Source organism: Topomyia yanbarensis, chromosome 3 (assembly GCF_030247195.1).
Source record: "Topomyia yanbarensis strain Yona2022 chromosome 3, ASM3024719v1, whole genome shotgun sequence".
Classification (NCBI taxonomy): Eukaryota; Metazoa; Arthropoda; class Insecta; order Diptera; family Culicidae; genus Topomyia; species Topomyia yanbarensis.
This window is the reverse complement of record NC_080672.1, coordinates 200,845,575-200,870,578: the sequence shown is the minus strand read 5'-3', so window position 1 is coordinate 200,870,578 and position 25,004 is coordinate 200,845,575. Positions and strand designations below refer to the sequence as shown.

The window sequence follows — 25,004 nt, the reverse complement described above, 5'->3', positions numbered from 1 at the left end:
ATATATATATATATATATATATATATATATATATATATATATATATATATATATATATATATATATATATATATATATATATATATATATATATATATATATATATATATATATATATATATATATATATATATATATATATATATATATATATTTATATATATATATAGGGTGACAATGATTTACATGAAAAAAAATTTTCACAATCTACACCCCCTAGCGTCGTTCCAAATCATGAAAAGATGACAATGTCCAAATTTGAGCGAAATCGGTTAACCCTAACCCCTCCCCCAACGAGCTTAAAGTTTGTATGGGATTTTTGGCCAAAATGTATGGGGAAATACTCACAGTTCACATTATCGTCCCTAGAGGTCGCTGTTAACTTCCGAACACGGACCCAGGAAGGAGTTAAGCTTTTGAAGATATGCCGAACAAGTTTGTCGAAGACTGCAAGACAATCCAACCAACCATTAAAGAGTTATTAACGTTTAAAGTTGGATACTGCTGCTTAACATGCGCAAAGGGCGTACTCCGCTTATCTTATATATGTAACCCACATGCAAAGGTGGGGCAAGTTTAGGAAAAACTCATATATCTCTGAAACGACGAGAGATAGAAAGTTATGATGTTCCACAAAGTTGTAGAGAAATAAAAGGACTTTTTGGTTTCACTGGGAAGTTTCAAGATTTCTCCGCATGGTGGCGGTAATGAGCCAAGCAATTTAAAGTGAATGCTCCTATCTGTAAAGCGCTAAGATATGGAGCATTTGGATGTTCTACAAAGTTGTAGAGTAGCAAAAAATACTTTATTCTCTCATTTGAAAAATGCAAAATTCCACCACATGGTGGCGCCAGTGAGCAAAATTAATTCAAGGTAATACGCCTATCTATACAATGATAAGAGATAATGCAATCTGATGTTCTACGAAGGTGTAGAGTATTTCAAAGGCTATCGTGTCTCGTTATAAAAATTGGAATTAGGCCGCATGATGAATATGAATTTTTATTGCACGAGAAAACCAAATGTAAGCTTCAAGGTGTTCTGTAACCTTCCGCCAGCTAACAAAGCTAGTAAAACTGTGTTGGCGCACCAGCGGCTGCTCGTTCATTGGGCCACTTGCGCGACTTTCGAAGGGTTAAAAACGGTTTTATTTCTAAAACTTTTGTAGTTTTTTGGACAACTTGAAAATTATTTTAGGGCGCATAATTTGCTTTAAAACATTAACTAACTACTAACATTTTTTCGAAGTTATGAGAATTTTCATATAAAAACGTTTTTAATCCACCTAACAATGTTATGATACATTTTGTATAACTCTTATCACTCTCTTCGTATATTATATAGATAGAGAACATTTATAACTTGATGCTTCGCGATGTTTTTGATACTAAATGGGATAGTGGCAGGACTCAGAGAATCGCTCAAATAGGACAACATTAGTGCTTGAAATCGCAAATGCTAAACCAAATAAATGAATAAGCGGAAAATGGCCCATAAAACAGACATACAAACGAATTATTGCTCTATTGATAACATATCTAAGTTCTTCCTTCAATTATTGCGTGGAGAAAACTAAATTTTCCCAAAGAGGTTAAATAAATATATGTTGTGCTAAGCCCGAAAATCGAAAAAAGTTTTTTTGAATCAATTTAAAGTTCATATTCTCAATAGCGTTCAGCCTTGTTCGTCTGCTAGAGTCCATCAAACACGAGGTTGATAAAATGGGGACAGACTAAATCGGGGCCTGATCAAAACGTGTCTTCAATGTATTATAATTAATAGGCAGTATTCGAAGAAGTTTCTTGGGGACGAGTGTTGAACGACTTTGTTTCTACTTACTTGGAGTCAGTGGCGTGGCCAGAAATTCGATTTGATGGAAGTTTGATGAAAACTTACTGTCCAAAACGCCATCTTTGAAGTTTTAATATTATGGAAAAATAATTTTTCAAAAATAGTAACAGAGTTCGTGTCTTTAGCGAATTTGTTGAGACTATCATTTAAAACAACTTTATTACAGTCATGAATACTAAGTGTAGGGAGTATATCAAGTTTTAAAATGATATTTACGAAATATTCCTTAATCTATTTTTTTAAATCGCTTTCTATTGTGAGCTTCACAAACTCAAGCTTTGGATAAAATGTAAATTTTATTATTTATGAACAGTAGAAGAGATTTATCATAACAGTATAGAGATTACTGAGTAGGGAAAGTTATGAAAATTAGAGCCATAGTACTAAAGTAAGAGCAAGGATGTGAAGTAAACAGATCGGAAAACTAGGTATTGGTATTTAATTAGCCTACTTTGGGGTCCTTAAACTAATGTCACTGTTGAGTTACTCAGTACTTTGGAATGGTAATCCATGTTTTCATGATCTCACATGGACTACCATTCCAAAGTTGGAATGGTAGTCCATGTGTTTGGAAGTTATGTGTGGTACCAGATGTGATGAAAAATTGAGACATGGTTACATGAAAAAAAAATTTTTTTGTCAGAGTAACTTATTGGGATCCATTTAGCTCCTTCTGCAAATTTTTAGCTCGATCGGTGAAACTATATTTTTGCGCCCACTGTTTAAAGTTTACATGGGATTTCGTATGAGGAAATCGTCTTTTGCAAAATAATTCTTCCAAGAGTCCGTTACTTCCTAAAAATAAATAGATGTCTGATTTTTATAGGAAATTTATCAATGAAATAAAGTCTAGAAGACCGCGAAACGATCTGAGGCTTGTTGAAAAAGTTATTAATCAAAAACCGATTGATGCTCTGAAAATCGATGAAAATTTCACTTTTCATAGCATCATTGCTGCTGACAGTCTAATTATATACAAAAATTTTAACTTTCTCTTATTATGTACAAAAGAAGCCTCAATTTATCTATCAAAACCCTGGCAAGGTGTATAGATAAATGATTTAGACACATTAAGAGTAAATCAAAACAAAATTTCATATAATTGGACAACCAACAGCAGTGGTGCTAGAAAAAATGATTTTTTTTATCAATCGTCAGAGCATTAATTGGTTTCTGTTTAATAACTTTTTTCTCAAGCGCCAAATCGTTTTGTGGTTTTCGAGACTTTGTTTCTGTGTTGAATTTCCTATAAATGTCACATAACGATTTATTTTTAGGAAGCAATGGGCAACTCCTGGAGGAATTATTTTATGAAAGTTAATTTTCCCACACAAAATCCCATGTAAAATTTAAACAGTAGGTGCAAAAATATAGTTTCAGAGATCGAGCTAAGAATTAACACAGGTACCTAAAAAGCTACTCGGAGCTGGAATCTAATTTGACTATTGTCCATCCGACATTCAAATTGCCCTAGCACCCTTTGCTTACAGCCGAAGTATCAGTCCCATACTATCTGGTGATGTACCCCCCCGTCTGGGCAGGCAGCGCAGTTGCCATGCACGCTTTGCTTGTTTGCAAGGTGATAGGGGATGCTGATTATAATAGAAGCACAGCGCGAATGGGATTGTAGCATACTTAGGTATTTATGCCAGGCTGCATTATTAGCGGAATGTAGTGTTTAAGTCTAGTAGTCCGCGTAAGGTGACAATATATTTTGAGCCCTATTCCTAAGTTATAAATGAGACCAGATATGATGAAAAAGTCACTAATCGGCATTCGAAAGACCCTAGTAGTTCTCACCTATCACCAAAATATCACCCCTGTAATCGTGCAACCAATGCCTGTCTAAATGATTTCACGGCGCATAGAGTACGCTTCTTCTGCGGGAGGCAATCAACGAGCACTGACGCGCGGCACTGTTCATGACGTCTTTGAGGAAAGAGCGTTCTTAGAACTAGTCAACAGCTGCTTCAAAAAATTAAAAAAGGTTAATAAATGAGGCAACAGGAGAAATATCAATGGGATTACAAAGAAAGTCAAGAATATAAATTTTATTATAACCTGAGAGTCTTAAATCTGTAACATGTTATGTATAATAAAAGAAACTCTGCACAAGAAATAAGAGTATTATTTTAAACTAGTTTGATTCACATTCAAAAGGTGTATCAAAATATATTCATTCTCGATAGTATATGGATGTTAGCACCACTGTGCGGCCTAAATTATATTTATACACGAAAGCCTTTGAAATGCTCTACAACTTCGTAGAACATCAGATTGCATTATCTCTTATCATTGTATAGATAGGCGTATTACCTTGAATTAATTTTGCTCACTGGCGCCACCATGTGGTGGAATTTTGCATTTTTCAAATGAAAGAATAAAGTATTTTTTGCTACTCTACAACTTTGTAGAACATCCAAATGCTCCATTTCTTAGCGCTTTACAGATAGGAGCATTCCCTTTGCATGTGGGTTACATATAAGATAAGCGGAGTACGCCATTTGCGCATGTTAAGTAGCAGTATCCAACTTTAAACGTTAATAACTCTTTAATGGTTGGTTGGATTGTCTTGCAGTCTTCGACAAACTTGTTCGGCATATCTTCAAAAGCTTAACTCCTTCCTGGGTCCGTGTTCGGAAGTATTAGTAATTTCAAAAATGGTCGTTTTATTGTCACCCTAATATATATATATATATATATATATATATATATATATATATATATATATATATATATATATATATATATATATATATATATATATATATATATATATATATATATATATATATATATATATATATATATATATATATATATATATATATATATATATATATATATATATATATATATATATATATATATATATATATATATATATATATATATATATATGTGTGTGTGTGTGTGTAATCATGGAACATAGGTCCATGGGAAACTGCGGATTCAACATTTTGATAACGCGCTGCGTGGCAACACCTGACACCACGCGACCCAACTGGATAGCAACAGGCATCGATCACCACCGGACGTCAGCGGGTTTTGATTATGCACCTTCAGCAGAAACAGCGCTTAAGTATGACCACTGACGAGGAACAAGTTAGTTAGAATTGTATTATCGACCAGAAAAGACGTCTCTTTAGGGTAGCTCATAAGTTCATGTAATGTTAAATTAACAAATAAATCTCTTTTTTTACCGCTCGGGAAGCGACTGCTATTATTGGCGCAGCCTAAAGGAACGGGCTGAGTGAAGTGTTAGTGAAAACAGTGGCAGTTAGTTATAAAAAACACCAACAAAGTGATCCCGCGATTACTAAAAGTAGGAACATTACGTAGTATCTACCAAAAGTGAAAGCATCCGCGACATCAGAGGTTATTGAAAACCGTCGTTAGGAGTTGAGGATCCCCCGCCGAACACATCACCTGGAGCACCAGCCACGTCAACCCGGAACCAACAAAATCGTAAGTGATTTATCTCTTTTATGCTAAATTGTGTAAAGTGAAACCGCGACGCATACTGCAAGATAGGTGCGCGCAGTGAACAAGCAAATTTGCCGAATTTTTTTTTACTTGCGTCCGATAAAAGCACTACTAGATAGACTATTTTAGTAGGAAGGCTCATACTACAAGATAGGTGAACCTTTATTCTTCTTTCGCTGGGGAAACTACTAGATAAACCCTACGAAGACAAATTAATACTCTTTCAGGCGGATGCCTAAAGCCCCAAAAGATAAGTCTGCTTTGAGAAAAGCAAGGCAGCTGTTTAAATTAACCGGTCCGGATTCGGAAGAAGAAGAAGAAACTTCGTCCGACTGCTCCGAGGGGTACGCACACGTACCACTGCAAACTAAAATTCCAATCTTGAGTACATTATCTATCAACGACTCAAACGAAAACGAGAACATGGACCAACTAAAGAGCGAGTTGCAGCACTTGTCACAAATGATCCAAAATTTAACAGAAAACCAAAATCAGCAACAGCTGGCATTAAACTCTTTATTAGTACAGCAAAACGCAGGTGGAAGCAACGACACCGTACCGGCGCAATTAAATTTGGCTACAGGGAGCTTGGAAAATCTTTTTAAAATCCCCGACCCAATCAAGGCAATTCCTCGCTTTGATGGGAATAGGAGACAACTCGCAGCATGGCTGGTAACAGCGGAAAATACTCTTTAGCGATAAGCTTGAATCTAGTTGGTACCGCCACACGGTACTGTCTTTGATTTTAGGCCTGAGTTTAGTCCGGCCTAAGACGTTAGTACCTGTCATTGCAGAAATGGCTGCATCCTGAAGTCAAATGAAAACAGTGTAAAAGGCCGCCATGTTCCTCTTGTGTACATCTCAATAATTTGAATCAACTTTTCGAACTTTATGTGCAATATTATGGCCCATGTTGCACACAAACCATGTGAGGGCAAGTAAGCAAGTTTTATCCCGTACGAAAAACAGGTGTAATCGAATTTTAAATGCATTTTTTTAAATATCCTTTATCGTCCTATATCTAGAAGCTGCTACACGCTCATTTTAAAACGCCACATCGAAGAGTTATATTGCAGGTTGGCATAAGTCGACTCATATTGAATTGAAACAAACTGTCGAACGAAATTTTATAATTGGATTCAGAGGTGAAAATTGTTTTCGTTCGTTAGTTTACCTATGGCTATCAAAATGAGTGAAGTTTAATTTGCTCACAATTTTTTAGTTATTTTTACATGAGGAAAAGAATATATAATCACAATTTGCTCCCTTTTCTAGTTGTATCTTCTCACAAAGAACACCATAAGCAACTGGAAGTTTATTTATATTTTTACTGCTTTTGAAAGAGTTCAAAATTAAGATTGAATAAAAAATTGTAAATTAAGCCATGCCATATAACCTAAGTAACACTTTTAAATATGACGGCAAACAAACTGTTACAAATATTCTCATTTTGATCGTTATTTAAATGTTATCGGAGCTTGCTTGTATTGTTTCGTAATTTATAATTTTCTAGCATATCTTGAACGATTTGCATTTCCGCTGTAGTACAAATTTTCGTTTAATTCTTTATGATAGAACAGATATGCACAGGGTATGAAAGAGCTGTGAAAGCTGAGACTAGACAGATGACTGGCAAAATGACGCGAAAAGTTGAATACGGAAAAATCGCTTAAATCGTGTCGGAAATAAAGGGGGGGGGTTGTGTAAGGTATTATCGGCAACAAATTGGATACTTTAATTTTTTTTTCGATGCAAAGATTCTTTGTCTTTTCAGTCAGGCGCCACATCGAAATCTTGTTTTGCGGTATACACCATAACTCAAAATCTACTGGACAAACGTTGAGACATTTGCACAGTTGTTTTTCACAGCATTTCACAAGTAATTAAGGGAACTTTTATTTTTTGGTCGATTTTCGATTTTTTCGTTGTACTTTGAAACCAAAGTCCGATTATTGCTAAAACAACGATTAACATGTTATTGTAAAATAATAATATTTAGCAGTTTGCAAAAAGCTCTTGTAGTTGCCTGGGCAATGATGTGAAGAAGAAGAATTGTGCAAAATTCAGAATAATTGGTCCAAGAAATTTTGTCTGCATCCAGTATCAGGTATAATTTGTAAATTTATAATTGTCAATTCATTATCAGACAGATGGCAGACTATAGGAAGTAACTAATTATAATTTTTATTAATTAAAACTACTGGACTTTTGGTATTTCAGGCATGATTGGATAGACTGGGATATGGTATAATATGGTATAATAAGCCCCACCAGGCTAAAATTTCAGATTTCCATTCCATGGACGACATAATTATCTGAAGCAAATAAATATTTTTTATGGCATTTTCCATGTGTTGCAGAACAGCAACTGATACAAATTTTTCAAAAGATATAAGCTTCCACTCTATTTCTATAAGCATTTGATTTAATTTGAAGCAGTCAGATTTGGCTATACTGTCTGACTAATAAGTGTAATGTTAGAGAAAATCTCTCGGTCCTTGGAATGGCTAGCGCCTAACAATGCAACTCTGTAACGTTCTCGATAGTATGCACCATTATTAGCAAAATAACGTTTCAGTCAATTATGGATCTTAAATAATAAATTGTTTAAGCGGTTACTCCACTGTAGAATTTTAAAACAATCGATTTTTTATTTATTAGTCTAAAATGTGCTTTAGGATGTAAAAAATGATATCCCAAAACATGGAGAACGAAAACATTTCAAAAATATAATTTTCAATTTTGCCGCAACGCTTCTTACGTATAACCTATGTGTACTGCAAACTTTAACCGCGTTTTTCTCGAAACCACTGGCCGGAAATGTAACTCGAGCAAATGATTTTTGGTCGCTGTAAAATTTTCACAGTATATTCAAAATTGATTTTTCTAGTCACGTACGCAGGATTAAATTTTTTATTGGTTACCTTTTTATTGATTAACGATTTTGTGTAGATTTTCATGACATTCTCTACGTTTTTTCACTCAAAACTGCGCCATTTCTATTAAATGGCATAAACAGTGAATTTTAAATTAACTTTATTGTACAGTTTTTTAACATAGCCGTGTATTGCTGATCAGAACGCAGCAATGCAAATGGCAGCATCATGTTACCGGAAGAAGACAAAAATATGCAAAAATTTGTCATGCTTCTCTTGCATACATTCCGTTATTTTCAATCCTCTCTTCGGCTTTCTTCTGAATAAGTATGGCTTTCTTTGCTCGCAATAAAGATGGCAATAAATAAGCCAGTTTATTAGATAGGAAAGACAAGCACTGTCGAACTACACTAATAAAATAAAATACCAATTAATGCGTAGAAAACTACGCATTTTCAATAAAAGTGGAATAACCCATAAAGTGGGTAAAGAGTTCGTATCCATAAATGAATACAGCTCTTGTACGTCAACCTGGGTATGTTTTACCCTTTATTTTTTCGCAGAACTGTTACAACAAAACGCGTGAAAAATATCCATCCATGAAAATCGCGCCAGAATGAAAAATACTGTCAATAGAATTATTTCTGAATTAAAAAAAAACATAAAATAACATTCATTTCACATTGTCTCCTTAACTACTTAACCAAATAAATCCGCCAACTGGATATATTTTTAATGGCTGGATCTTTTGGCTACTCTAAAAATGCCAAACGCATATTTGCAACATCCTCAGTAGTTTAAACAGCCGTTTTTTATGAGCATTGCCGAAATGTTCCGTTTCCGCCACGTACTAAGATGCAGGCCGGTAATTTGCAGCTTCCCGTATGAACCTTAGTTTGCAGGTTAACTCGTTTAAAATAATTCTTAATGATATATATATATATATATATATATATATATATATATATATATATATATATATATATATATATATATATATATATATATATATATATATATATATATATATATATATATATATATATATATATATATATATATATATATATATATATATATATATATATATATATATATATATATATATATATATATATATATATATATATATATATATATATATATATATCAACTATATCAACTTTCTCCCATCGTGTTTTTCTTTGATCAATTTCATTTATGTCGGTAGTGATGCTACTTCTTACTTGTCTTCTTTCCTAATTTGTAGACTCACGTGGTTGAGTCTTTCGGAATCCGCGCAAATTTCTGGTGTTTAACTTGGTAGAAACCTACACTTTCTGCCTGCCGATGGAGAATTATAGGTATATTCAGTGAGATCGAAGACTGATTTGATTCGTATTCTTTAAAAGAAGTTTCTACACTGCTCAATACAAATCTTATTTCTAATCAGAGTAAAAATTTCTGAAGTTAACCCCCTCCCCAATTTTTCACAAAGTGGTGAATTTTGCAAAACATGTTTTAATTTTATTGTTTAGGTACCCGTGAACATCTTCGTGAAATATTTTGTCATTATTCGAAATATTTATAATAGTTTTTATTATTTGAAAATTTATACACCTTTTTATTGTAATATTTTTTACAGCCAAAGTTAAATTTCAAATTACACCAAACTTTACTGGTGGTTTAACAAATGTCTAGAAAATGTCGAAAAAATGTTTAACAAATGTTAACTATTTCTAGTATTTTTCAAACAATTTTCACGGTTTCTTCACGCAATTTTTATACCGTTTAGATCGTAAAATGTTGCATATATTATCAGCTTTCATTTCCACGAAAAAAAAACTTTTGAGCAAACATAAGGTTTTTAAAATATTTGATTTTTGGTGTGACCTGGCATGCCAAAAACAACGCGCGGGTGAAACAGCCGCTGGTCGCCACGGCACGCTTAGACCAACATTGCACTAGCGAACCTGCCGTACCCTCCGCGACACGATTAGACATGTAATTATGAGTTGGTAATTATGAGTTTAGGTTGACAAATGGCGTGTGACGGACTCAATCAATCAGTTCATACTTAAAACATACTGTTTGTTCAAATTAGTTATAGTTGTGTGTTTGATAAGTCCCCCGGAGAATGTTGTAATTCTTTGCATATATAATAAAAGAAACATAACCAATGTACGCGGGGAAATATTTCTGTCATTACGCACAAATTAAAATAAAAAAATATTTGGATTATGAAATGATTATAGAATGGATATTTGCGGATGCGAAGGAAATTGTTTTACTTCATGTGAACAAGAACAGATCTTTATTGAAGCGATAAATGAACTATCGCTTATAGGGCTAGTTTGTACTGAATCAATTATAATAAAATTACAATGGTTTGATAGAACGAAGAGACATTTCAAAAATATTGATTATCAATTTTGCACGATCAAATTCAAACTTTTCAGCGCAAAACTTGTCCTGAAAACGCAATAGCAATTGATGAAGGTAAATTAACCCTCTGCTGAAAGAAGATTTCGCTAGAGTTTCGGAAGCACAAAATACAACGGCGCGAGTGCCGGAGGGTTAAATAGTGAATTTGGTGTTGGTCCAAGTGTGCCGTGGCGACCAGCGACTGTTTCGCCCGCGCGTTGTTTTTGGCATGCCGGGTAATTGAAAGCTGATAATATATACAACATTTTACAATTTAAACGGTATAAATATCGCGTGAAGAAACCGATTAAAACTGTATTTGTTTGAAAAATTGTTTGAAAAATAGTAGAAATAGTTAACATTCGTTAAGCATTTTTCAACATTTTCTAGACTAAACATTTGTTAAACCACCAGTGAAGTTTGGTGCAGTTCGAAATTTAACTTTAACTGTAAAAAATATTACAATAAAAAGGTTTTCAATTGACAAAAACTATTATAAATATTTCGAATAAAGACAAACTATTTCACGAAGATATTCACGGGTACCTAAACAATAAAATTAAAACATGTTTTGAAAAATTCACCACTTTGTGAAAAATGGGGGAGCCATTTGTCCCAAAGTGTCCAAAATCAGCTTCCAATTACGTTTCTCGTCCTTTTTAAATCTCCGACGTTACGACTTAAGGGTACGAGATATTGTGTATTTTACCTGCTCGTCGTACTCTGTCTCTTCTCAAGATTGTAAATTAGCGCAGGCTACATAGTTACACTCATAGTTAGGTCTGTTTGCGTTTAGCGTGTATAGTTGCACATTATTTTGACAACCCTTAACAAGAAATTACAAAAATCCGAACCTAAAAGTGGTTCATGTATCCTCACATGCATAAGCATAAGCAAACTTGAATTAATGTTAAGCTGGCAGGAAATATATACTTTTACAAAAAATTTCATATAAATCACATATTTTGCACCTACAATAACAAAAAGCTTTGTGATGTTTAGTCTCACAGAAGGGACACCACAAACTTTTACTTTGAGACAACTTTTAATCTACAATAACTTTGATTATCTGCAAAAGTGACAACAAACACTTGACGCTATAGCAAATGCGTGTGGGGTAAGCTTACCGACATAGCTACCAAAACGCATAAGGTTTGCACTAAAATTGGTAGAATGTGACGTAATATCCTTAGTGGTTCACCTATTCCAGTGGTTAATGTTCAATGGCTTCGATCCAATATACACAGACCGAGAGATAATGTTTTCATTAGTATAGTCATTGGCACCCATATCTGGACCACACTTGGAGCAGCTGATTCGCTCTATTGAAGATTTCAGAAGCTGCTGAATTTTTACTTTACGGTACTCAGTACAATTCTCCTAGAATATATATAATAGCCCAATTGCATGAAAAAGATAGCTGAAGACAGCCGAAATTGGCTTCAGTAATATTATAAAAAACCCGTTTTTAATCAACCTAGAGGTGCAATTGTGCCTTTCTCATTTCTCCAAACAATGATTTAATAGCTGGTTCGTACAATATAACATTATGGAAATGTCTTTCATTCTTATTACACTTGGTAAGTATATATAAGAGCACCTTTTTGCATTCATCGCGGTATCGGTTTGAATCGGAGTTTTCTATGTGATCGCACTCCACAACCCGTAACTCCGGAGCCGGAAGTCGGATGGAGATGGAATTTGGATTTTGGATGGATCTGTTTCCGGGGACGCAACACCTTACATTTGAGACTAAGTTGATCAAATCGGTCTAACCATTTTCGATAAACCAATATAACCGTTATTCTGAATTTGGATGCTTCCGGATTCGTCGATGGTGGCCAGTATGGCCAAAGAGACTTTGAATGACTGTTGGTGACCTAGATCTACAAATTCAACAGTTGTGTTTACATTTTGGAAAAAAATCACCTTTTTCCATTCATCGCAGAATTCGTTAGAATCGGGATTTGCTGCGTGATCGTACGTATCACCCTGTAATTCAGGAACCAGAACTCGGATTCACACAAAATTCAACAGCAGCTGATGGACCTTTCATTTAAAATCAAGTTTGTCAAAATCGGTTCAGAAAATTCCGAGAAACCGATGTGGACAAATCAACAAATTTTGTTTTGTAAACATACTCTTCAACTCGTAATCCGGAACAAGATGTCGGTTGAAAATGAAATTCAATAGCAACCTATGGGAATATTATACCTTTCATTTGAATCTTTGTTTGTAAAAATCGGTTCAGCCATCTCCGAGAAACCAATGTGGACATTTTGTTAACAAATCCGCACATACACATACATACATACATACATACATACATACACACATACATACATACATACATACACACAGATATTTTGCGATCTCGGCGAACTGAGTCGAATGTTATTTGAGACTCGGCCCTCCGGGCCTCGGTTAGAAAGTCGGTTTTTGGAGCAATTGCATAACCTTTCTATATGAGAAAGGCAAAAGAATAATATTTAATTAGCTTAATCAGCATGAGTTCAATGTTATCCTCATGTGATTATATTTTGAAATGTTGGTGGAATGGGTTTGAAAGTGGAGGGAATGGGGGGTTAGCAGAGTGAGAGTGGAGGATGCGTCAGAAATCCTTCATCTTATTTCGGTATACGGGGTGGATGAAGGAAATGCGGGGGTGAGGGTGGTCCAAGGGGAGGGGAGTGATGAAGGAGGGAGGTGTAAGGACAAGGCGGGGCGAGGGGCGTCGACGCAATATTCAACTGCATATTTTGCCTTTTATTTGAGACTTGGTTTTAGAAAATCGGTTCAGTCATCACCGAAGAACCGATGTGACTTTAATTGTGGAATATGCCCGGAATTCCGGACTTCCGGAATCGTCGATAGTGGACAATATATTCAAAGAATGTTTGATTGGCAATCAGTGATCTAGATCTGCGATTAGAAGTAATTTGGTGACCATTTCAATAGTTTGTAGCCTCTGAGGTATTACGATTGTACCGATTTATATGGGAAATTCCAGTGTATCCTTACTAACACCCCTGTGACTCCGGAAGCAATAGTCAGAACCGAATGAAATTCAGCAGCAGTCCATGTTATTACTGTATCTTTCATTTGAAATCAAGTTTGTAAAAATCGGTAGAGAATTCGTTGGGGAATGGGTGTGATATTAGCTTAGGAACTTGGCGGGTTCCCCGGGGGCGTCATGAACCGTCATAGGTGGCCAATGTGGTCAAAGCTGCTTTGATTGATCATTAGTGATCCAGACCCGCAAACTAGAGTAATGATACATCAATTTTAATATGTTTTACATCATTTGAATATCATGGTGGTACCAGTTTATATGGGAATTTGCTGTGTGACCGCACTCTTCAACCCGTAACTCCGGAACCGGAAGTCGGATCAACTAAAATTCAATAGCAGCTTATGGGAGCGTTATACCTTTCAGATGAAACTAAGTTTGAGAAAATCGGTTCAGCCATCTCTGAGAAAATTGTGTGAATTTAAATGACACACACACATACACACACATACATACATACACACACAGACATTTGCCGATCTCGACGAACTGAATCGAATGGTGTATGACACTCGGCCCTTCGGGCTTCGGTTAAAAAGTCGATTTTTACAGTGATTGCATAGCCTTTTTTTATATGAGAAAGGCAAAAACGAAGATATATGAAAATATCATTTTCACCGTTAACTGAAACTGTTCCTGGGAGCACTGCTCCATATGAATTCAATTTGGTTTATTGCAATAATTTCAGTTCAACGGATAATACTTACAACTATTAGTGCTCAAATGAAAGATTACAGTCCCAGTTATTGGTCTTACTTGTCTTTGTGAGCAAATCTTGCCTAAACCAAAAAATGTAGCTGTTTAAAAACGTTGTTGCATGGGCACGAAAGGGTTAACACTTTGAATTGATTGTAACCAAACCATTTGCAAATTATTGTGAATTTATTCAAGTTTCATCCGTTGGTTGTGTCAGATAACCAGTTTTGGATTTCTACAGAAATTCCGAGGATCAATAAAGTCATTTTCATAAGGTTTTCAACGTCTGCAATTATTATTATTGGTGTCATATCATATCCCCGCCCCTAGGTCATGACTCACGTAAAAAAAACAGTTAATGCTTACCGTAAGTTGACAGATTCTGTCATTCTCTTTATTCGGGATGTATCGTCCGATGGATAAACCGCTATTAACTTCTGTGTCAGTTGATTGAAAAGTTCGACGTGGTGCTTAAACTGATGAAGTTCAGCATGAAAAGATTTTTGTTCCTTTTGTTGTATTTCCAGTACATCTGCAGTTGTCGCAACAACGCCCATTCTTTCGGAACGTAATTCCATACGACCCAACCAGTTTTCAATTTCAGTTCGCTTGGATTCATACCTGTAAAATATAAACCTACATTAAGTTTTTCTGTCCCGTAACATAAACGCTGTACAAAATCACCTCTGAGAATCTCCAAGCATTGCGTTCAGTTGAGATTTGCGCTGAAGAACGGTTTGAGATGTTTCATCCCATTGTTCTCGCATCCGCGTTACTGAAAGCAGATAAACAATATTAAATCTGCAGTATATCAATATAACGTGTGATCACTGAAATATGAGATTTACTTCTGCGGTTCATAAAAACGAAAATTTAAATTAAATTACGAAGAAAGGTCATTCTGTTTTATATAATTTGTATTAATTTACCTAGGTGTTGTAATTGTGCTTTTCTTATTTTTCAAACGCATGGTCCTGTTGCTTGTTATATTCGTGGCTTGTGTTGTTTATGCACTCATCATTTAAGGTATGCATGATATAGTCAGCCTTACTGAAGATTTGATTGATTTGAATGATTTGATTGATTTGATTTGATTGATTTGATTGATTTGATTGATTTGATTGATTTGATTGATTTGATTGATTTGATTGATTTGATTGATTTGATTGATTTGATCGACTTGATCGATTTGATCGACTTGATCGATTTGATCGATTTGATCGACTTGATCGATTTGATCGATTTGATCGATTTGATCGATTTGATCGATTTGATCGATTTGATCGATTTGATCGATTTGATCGATTTGATCGATTTGATCGATTTGATCGATTTGATCGATTTGATCGATTTGATCGATTTGATCGATTTGATCGATTTGATCGATTTGATCGATTTGATCGATTTGATCGATTTGATCGATTTGATCGATTTGATCGATTTGATCGATTTGATCGAATTGATCGATTTGATCGATTTGATCGATTTGATCGATTTGATCGATTTGATCGATTTGATCGATTTGATCGATTTGATCGATTTGATCGATTTGATCGATTTGATCGATTTGATCGATTTGATCGATTTGATCGATTTGATCGATTTGATCGATTTGATCGATTTGATCGATTTGATCGATTTGATCGATTTGATCGATTTGATCGATTTGATCGATTTGATCGATTTGATCGATTTGATCGATTTGATCGATTTGATCGATTTGATCGATTTGATCGATTTGATCGATTTGATCGATTTGATCGATTTGATCGATTTGATCGATTTGATCGATTTGATCGATTTGATCGATTTGATCGATTTGATCGATTTGATCGATTTGATCGATTTGATCGATTTGATCGATTTGATCGATTTGATCGATTTGATCGATTTGATCGATTTGATCGATTTGATTGATTTGATCGATTTGATCGATTTGATCGATTTGATCGATTTGATCGATTTGATCGATTTGATCGATTTGATCGATTTGATCGATTTGATCGATTTGATCGATTTGATCGATTTGATCGATTTGATCGATTTGATCGATTTGATCGATTTGATCGATTTGATCGATTTGATCGATTTGATCGATTTGATCGATTTGATCGATTTGATCGATTTGATCGATTTGATCGATTTGATTGATTTGATTGATTTGATTGATTTGATTGATTTGATTGATTTGATTGATTTGATTGATTTGATTGATTTGATTGATTTGATTGATTTGATTGATTTGATTGATTTGATTGATTTGATTGATTTGATTGATTTGATTGATTTGATTGATTTGATTGATTTGATTGATTTGATTGATTTGATTGATTTGATTGATTTGATTGATTTGATTGATTTGATTGATTTGATTGATTTGATTGATTTGATTGATTTGATTGATTTGATTGATTTGATTGATTTGATTGATTTGATTGATTTGATTGATTTGATTGATTTGATTGATTTGATTGATTTGATTGATTTGATTGATTTGATTGATTTGATTGATTTGATTGATTTGATTGATTTGATTGATTTGATTGATTTGATTGATTTGATTGATTTGATTGATTTGATTGATTTGATTGATTTGATTGATTTGATTGATTTGATTGATTTGATTGATTTGATTGATTTGATTGATTTGATTGATTTGATTGATTTGATTGATTTGATTGATTTGATTGATTTGATTGATTTGATTGATTTGATTGATTTGATTGATTTGATTGATTTGATTGATTTGATTGATTTGATTGATTTGATTGATTTGATTGATTTGATTGATTTGATTGATTTGATTGATTTGATTGATTTGATTGATTTGATTGATTTGATTGATTTGATTGATTTGATTGATTTGATTGATTTGATTGATTTGATTGATTTGATTGATTTGATTGATTTGATTGATTTGATTGATTTGATTGATTTGATTGATTTGATTGATTTGATTGATTTGATTGATTTGATTGATTTGATTGATTTGATTGATTTGATTGATTTGATTGATTTGATTGATTTGATTGATTTGATTGATTTGATTGATTTGATTGATTTGATTGATTTGATTGATTTGATTGATTTGATTGATTTGATTGATTTGATTGATTTGATTGATTTGATTGATTTGATTGATTTGATTGATTTGATTGATTTGATTGATTTGATTGATTTGATTGATTTGATTGATTTGATTGATTTGATTGATTTGATTGATTTGATTGATTTGATTGATTTGATTGATTTGATTGATTTGATTGATTTGATTGATTTGATTGATTTGATTGATTTGATTGATTTGATTGATTTGATTGATTTGATTGATTTGATTGATTTGATTGATTTGATTGATTTGATTGATTTGATTGATTTGATTGATTTGATTGATTTGATTGATTTGATTGATTTGATTGATTTGATTGATTTGATTGATTTGATTGATTTGATTGATTTGATTGATTTGATTGATTTGATTGATTTGATTGATTTGATTGATTTGATTGATTTGATTGATTTGATTGATTTGATTGATTTGATTGATTTGATTGATTTGATTGATTTGATTGATTGATTGATTTGATTGATTTGATTGATTTGATTGATTTGATTGATTTGATTGATTTGATTGATTTGATTGATTTGATTGATTTGATTGATTTGATTGATTTGATTGATTTGATTGATTTGATTGATTTGATTGATTTGATTGATTTGATTGATTTGATTGATTTGATTGATTTGATTGATTTGATTGATTTGATTGATTTGATTGATTTGATTGATTTGATTGATTTGATTGATTTGATTGATTTGATTGATTTGATTGATTTGATTGATTTGATTGATTTGATTGATTTGATTGATTTGATTGATTTGATTGATTTGATTGATTTGATTGATTTGATTGATTTGATTGATTTGATTGATTTGATTGATTTGATTGATTTGATTGATTTGATTGATTTGATTGATTTGATTGATTTGATTGATTTGATTGATTTGATTGATTTGATTGATTTGATTGATTTGATTGATTTGATTGATTTGATTGATTTGATTGATTTGATTGATTTGATTGATTTGATTGATTTGATTGATTTGATTGATTTGATTGATTTGATTGATTTGATTGATTTGATTGATTGATTGATTTGATTGATTTGATTGATTTGATTGATTTGATTGATTTGATTGATTTGATTGATTTGATTGATTTGATTGATTTGATTGATTTGATTGATTTGATTGATTTGATTGATTTGATTGATTTGATTGATTTGATTGATTTGATTGATTTGATTGATTTGATTGATTTGATTGATTTGATTGATTTGATTGATTTGATTGATTTGATTGATTTGATTGATTTGATTGATTTGATTGATTTGATTGATTTGATGATTTGATTGATTTGATTGATTTGATTGATTTGATTGATTTGATTGATTTGATTGATTTGATTGATTTGATTGATTTGATTGATTTGATTGATTTGATTGATTTGATTGATTTGATTGATTTGATTGATTTGATTGATTTGATTGATTTGATTGATTTGATTGATTTGATTGATTTGATTGATTTGATTGATTTGATTGATTTGATTGATTTGATTGATTTGATTGATTTGATTGATTTGATTGATTTGATTGATTTGATTGATTTGATTGATTTGATTGATTTGATTGATTTGATTGATTTGATTGATTTGATTGATTTGATTGATTTGATTGATTTGATTGATTTGATTGATTTGATTGATTTGATTGATTTGATTGATTTGATTGATTTGATTGATTTGATTGATTTGATTGATTTGATTGATTTGATTGATTTGATTGATTTGATTGATTTGATTGATTTGATTGATTTGATTGATTTGATTGATTTGATTGATTTGATTGATTTGATTGATTTGATTGATTTGATTGATTTGATTGATTTGATTGATTTGATTGATTTGATTGATTTGATTGATTTGATTGATTTGATTGATTGATTGATTGATTTGATTGATTTGATTGATTTGATTGATTTGATTGATTTGATTGATTTGATTGATTTGATTGATTTGATTGATTTGATTGATTTGATTGATTTGATTGATTTGATTGATTTGATTGATTTGATTGATTTGATTGATTTGATTGATTTGATTGATTTGATTGATTTGATTGATTTGATTGATTTGATTGATTTGATTGATTTGATTGATTTGATTGATTTGATTGATTTGATTGATTTGATTGATTTGATTGATTTGATTGATTTGATTGATTTGATTGATTTGATTGATTTGATTGATTTGATTGATTTGATTGATTTGATTGATTTGATTGATTTGATTGATTTGATTGATTTGATTGATTTGATTGATTTGATTGATTTGATTGATTTGATTGATTTGATTGATTTGATTGATTTGATTGATTTGATTGATTTGATTGATTTGATTGATTTGATTGATTTGATTGATTTGATTGATTTGATTGATTTGATTGATTTGATTGGATTGATTTGATTGATTTGATTGATTTGATTGATTTGATTGATTTGATTGTTTGATTGATTTGATTGATTTGATTGATTTGATTGATTTGATTGATTTGATTGATTTGATTGATTTGATTGATTTGATTGATTTGATTGATTTGATTGATTTGATTGATTTGATTGATTTGATTGATTTGATTGATTTGATTGATTTGATTGATTTGATTGATTTGATTGATTTGATTGATTTGATTGATTTGATTGATTTGATTGATTTGATTGATTTGATTGATTTGATTGATTTGATTGATTTGATTGATTTGATTGATTTGATTGATTTGATTGATTTGATTGATTTGATTGATTTGATTGATTTGATTGATTTGATTGATTTGATTGATTTGATTGATTTGATTGATTTGATTGATTTGATTGATTTGATTGATTTGATTGATTTGATTGATTTGATTGATTTGATTGATTTGATTGATTTGATTGATTTGATTGATTTGATTGATTTGATTGATTTGATTGATTTGATTGATTTGATTGATTTGATTGATTTGATTGATTTGATTGATTTTGATTGATTTGATTGATTTGGATTGATTTGATTGATTTGATTGATTTGATTGATTTGATTGATTTGATTGATTTGATTGATTTGATTGATTTGATTGATTTGATTGATTTGATTGATTTGATTGATTTGATTGATTTGATTGATTTGATTGATTTGATTGATTTGATTGATTTGATTGATTTGATTGATTTGATTGATTTGATTGATTTGATTGATTTGATTGATTTGATTGATTTGATTGATTTGATTGATTTGATTGATTTGATTGATTTGATTGATTTGATTGATTTGATTGATTTGATTGATTTGATTGATTTGATTGATTTGATTGATTCGATAATACCCGGGCTTATACCTTATCCTTAGTTCGATCAATGTGAATGTATTATATTTTTCGTATACATCACGAGGCTTTTTAGCATCGTAAGTACACAGCTACCGGAACTTGCTTCACGTATCAAGACGAGGAGAGACGGTCAATTCAAATAACGGATGCATCATCTAGATTCTCGATTTGCCTAACCAACCAGATCCAACAGTTTATATATTATATATTGTATCAAACGGCTCATCATCACCGAAAGGCTTTCGAACCTCCTCTTATTTGATTTTAAAGAAACATTACGGAAAAAAATCTGAATTGAAGTTCCAACTATATTCGATATGGTCCGTAATTATTCACCTCTTGTAAACATGGTCATTCGTAATCATCAATAGTTTATTAGTATATGGAAAGTCGATTAACCTCTTCCTAAAGTCGATTGCGACTAGATTATTATGAAGACTAAAATATGTTCCACAAGATTACAGAAATAGCTCACTTGGTAAAAGCGATAGTACCACCACCGCAAGTTGTCAACGACCTAACATGGAAAGACGCATGCAGTGAAATCACAGATTACCATAAATCGATAGAATAAAAAACGAACTGATGAGGGAGATGGGGGAAGTGGGTCTTGGGTGAATCCGAAAAAATAAACTGTCACTCGAAAACCATAACTGTACTATTCGAGAAATGGTTATATATATATATATATATATATATATATATATATATATATATATATATATATATATATATATATATATATATATATATATATATATATATATATATATATATATATATATATATATATATATATATATATATATATATATATATATATATATATATATATATATATATATATATATATATATATATATATATATATATATATATATATATATATATATATATATATATATATATATATATATATATATATATATACATATATATATATATATATATATATATATATATATATATATATATATATATATATATATATATATATATATATATATATATATATCAAGGTACATTAAACATTCTACCATAAACATTTCTTCACCATGCTGTACGATTAGTATAATCTCACACTACACACAATTGATTTAATGTTTTTTTTGCAATCTGACAAATCGTAACGCAAAATAAACATACCATACCACAACTAGTTTCGATCATTTGGTGTATTGTGACCACCGATAACCATTTCTCGAATAGTACAGTTATGGTTTTCGAGTGACACTATAATTATCTACTTTATCGACTCTCTCAAATGCGACAGGTGTAAAATGAACCTCATAAATGTTTATTTTTTCGGATTCACCCAAGACCCACTTCCCCATCTCCCTCATCAGTTCGTTTTTTATTCTATCGATTTATGGTAATCTGTGATTTCACTGCATGCGTCTTTCCATGTTAGGTCGTTGACAACTTGCGGTGGTGGTACTATCGCTTTTACCAAGTGAGCTATTTCTGTAATCTTGTGGAACATATTTTAGTCTTCATAATAATCTAGTCGCAATCGACTTTAGGAAGAGGTTAATCGACTTTCCATATACTAATAAACTATTGATGATTACGAATGACCATGTTTACAAGAGGTGAATAATTACGGACCATATCGAATATAGTTGGAACTTCAATTCAGATTTTTTTCCGTAATGTTTCTTTAAAATCAAATAAGAGGAGGTTCGAAAGCCTTTCGGTGATGATGAGCCGTTTGATACAATATATAATATATAAACTGTTGGATCTGGTTGGTTAGGCAAATCGAGAATCTAGATGATGCATCCGTTATTTGAATTGACCGTCTCTCCTCGTCTTGATACGTGAAGCAAGTTCCGGTAGCTGTGTACTTACGATGCTAAAAAGCCTCGTGATGTATACGAAAAATATAATACATTCACATTGATCGAACTAAGGATAAGGTATAAGCCCGGGTATTATCGAATCAATCAAATCAATCAAATCAATCAAATCAATCAAATCAATCAAATCAATCAAATCAATCAAATCAATCAAATCAATCAAATCAATCAAATCAATCAAATCAATCAAATCAATCAAATCAATCAAATCAATCAAATCAATCAAATCAATCAAATCAATCAAATCAATCAAATCAATCAAATCAATCAAATCAATCAAATCAATCAAATCAATCAAATCAATCAAATCAATCAAATCAATCAAATCAATCAAATCAATCAAATCAATCAAATCAATCAAATCAATCAAATCAATCAAATCAATCAAATCAATCAAATCAATCAAATCAATCAAATCAATCAAATCAATCAAATCAATCAAATCAATCAAATCAATCAAATCAATCAAATCAATCAAACCAATCAAATCAATCAAATCAATCAAATCAATCAAATCAATCAAATCAATCAAATCAATCAAATCAATCAAATCAATCAAATCAATCAAATCAATCAAATCAATCAAATCAATCAAATCAATCAAATCAATCAAATCAATCAAATCAATCAAATCAATCAAATCAATCAAATCAATCAAATCAATCAAATCAATCAAATCAATCAAATCAATCAAATCGATCAAATCAATCAAATCAATCAAATCAATCAAATCAATCAAATCAATCAAATCAATCAAATCAAATCAATCAAATCAATCAAATCAGAAATGTTTATGGTAGAATGTTTAATGTACCTTGATATATATATATATATATATATATATATATATATATATATATATATATATATATATATATATATATATATATATATATATATATATATATATATATATATATATATATATATATATATATATATATATATATATATATATATATATATATATATATATATATATATATATATATATATATATATATATATATTTTTTTTTTTTTTTTTTTTTTTTTTTCATACGTTTATTTGACACGGCGTTTGCAAAAGCTTTTTACGCCAGTTTCTTTTTTTACATAGCACGTTACAAAAATCCTTAAGACTAATTTTAACTATACTAGTAATTTGTCTAAAACTAACACTGAAATCACTTTATTGTTTGCTTTTTTCCTTACATTATTATATTTCATAATGATCTAGTATTTTTTGTATTTATTTACTTTTTTTCTGTTATTGTCTAAATTTAAAAACTGAATATTCTAGGACACTTTAATTGGTGAATGATTAGCCTTGGATGAGAGTATGAGGAGATGAATTTAATTAAATTTTGACAGACGCTGTTTTTAGAAAATGATAGATAAGTTCCATGTATAGAGGATCGCGATACGCCAGGATGTCTCTAACAGGAACATGGATTGGTCTTCCTCGGACTTGTAAAGAATCTACTAATTGTGATCTGGCTTCACGATATTCAGTGCAGGACCAAACAACATGCTCAATGTCATGGTAACCCTCTCCACAAGCACAATGATTACCCTCAGCGAGCCCAATACGACGGAGATGCGCATCTAAAGTATAATGATTGGACATGAGTCTTGACATCACACGGATGAAGTCCCGACTTACATCCAATCCTTTGAACCATGCCTTCGTTGATACTTTAGGGATAATTGAGTGTAGCCATCGTCCCATATCTCCATTGTCCCAAGATGTTTGCCAACTAGCAAGTGTCCTCTGTCGAGAAGCGCTATAAAATTCATTGTAAGCGATGGGTCTTTCATATAATTCACCATCTAGTGCACCAATCTTGGCTAAATTATCAGCTTTCTCATTTCCCGCAATAGAGCAATGGGCGGGGAGCCACACTAGGGTAAATTTATAACATTTTCTTGTTAGGTTACTCAGAGATTCTCGTATCTTCCCCAAAAAGAATGGATCTTGATTATCAATCCTCTTTGAGCGTAGAGCTGCAATTGTGCTGAGACTATCAGTGAGGATAAAGTAATGGTTCGGGGGTAAAGTATTAATTATTTGCAAACTATAGTGAACTGCTGCTAGTTCCGCTATATAAACAGAGGCGGGTTCTGCAAGTTTGAGAGAAATTGAAAAATTATTGTTGAAAATACCGAAACCAGTGGCCTCACTGATTCGTGACCCATCAGTGTAAAACATTTTAAGGCAGTCTATGTGTTGATATTTACTTGTGAATATTTTAGGGATCTCCCGCGAGCGTAGATGATCCGGAATTCCACGAATCTCTGCTTGCATGGACGTGTCGAAGAATAAAGTGGATTCAGGAGTATCTAGTATATTGATG

General features: G+C 31.8%; 1 protein-coding gene across 3 annotated transcripts in view; it reads right to left on the bottom strand.

The window, feature by feature from the left end:
* Positions 1-25,004, bottom strand: part of LOC131689751 (dystrophin, isoforms A/C/F/G/H) — a 1,859,985-nt gene that overhangs the window by 984,165 nt on the left and 850,816 nt on the right. For all 3 annotated transcript variants that reach the window (XM_058975046.1, XM_058975047.1, XM_058975048.1), the window contains 2 exons: positions 15,067-15,157; positions 14,749-15,003 (listed from right to left, as the gene is read on the bottom strand). In XM_058975046.1, coding sequence (XP_058831029.1) covers positions 14,749-15,003; positions 15,067-15,157 — 346 coding nt within the window. The remainder of the gene's footprint in view (positions 1-14,748; positions 15,004-15,066; positions 15,158-25,004) is intronic.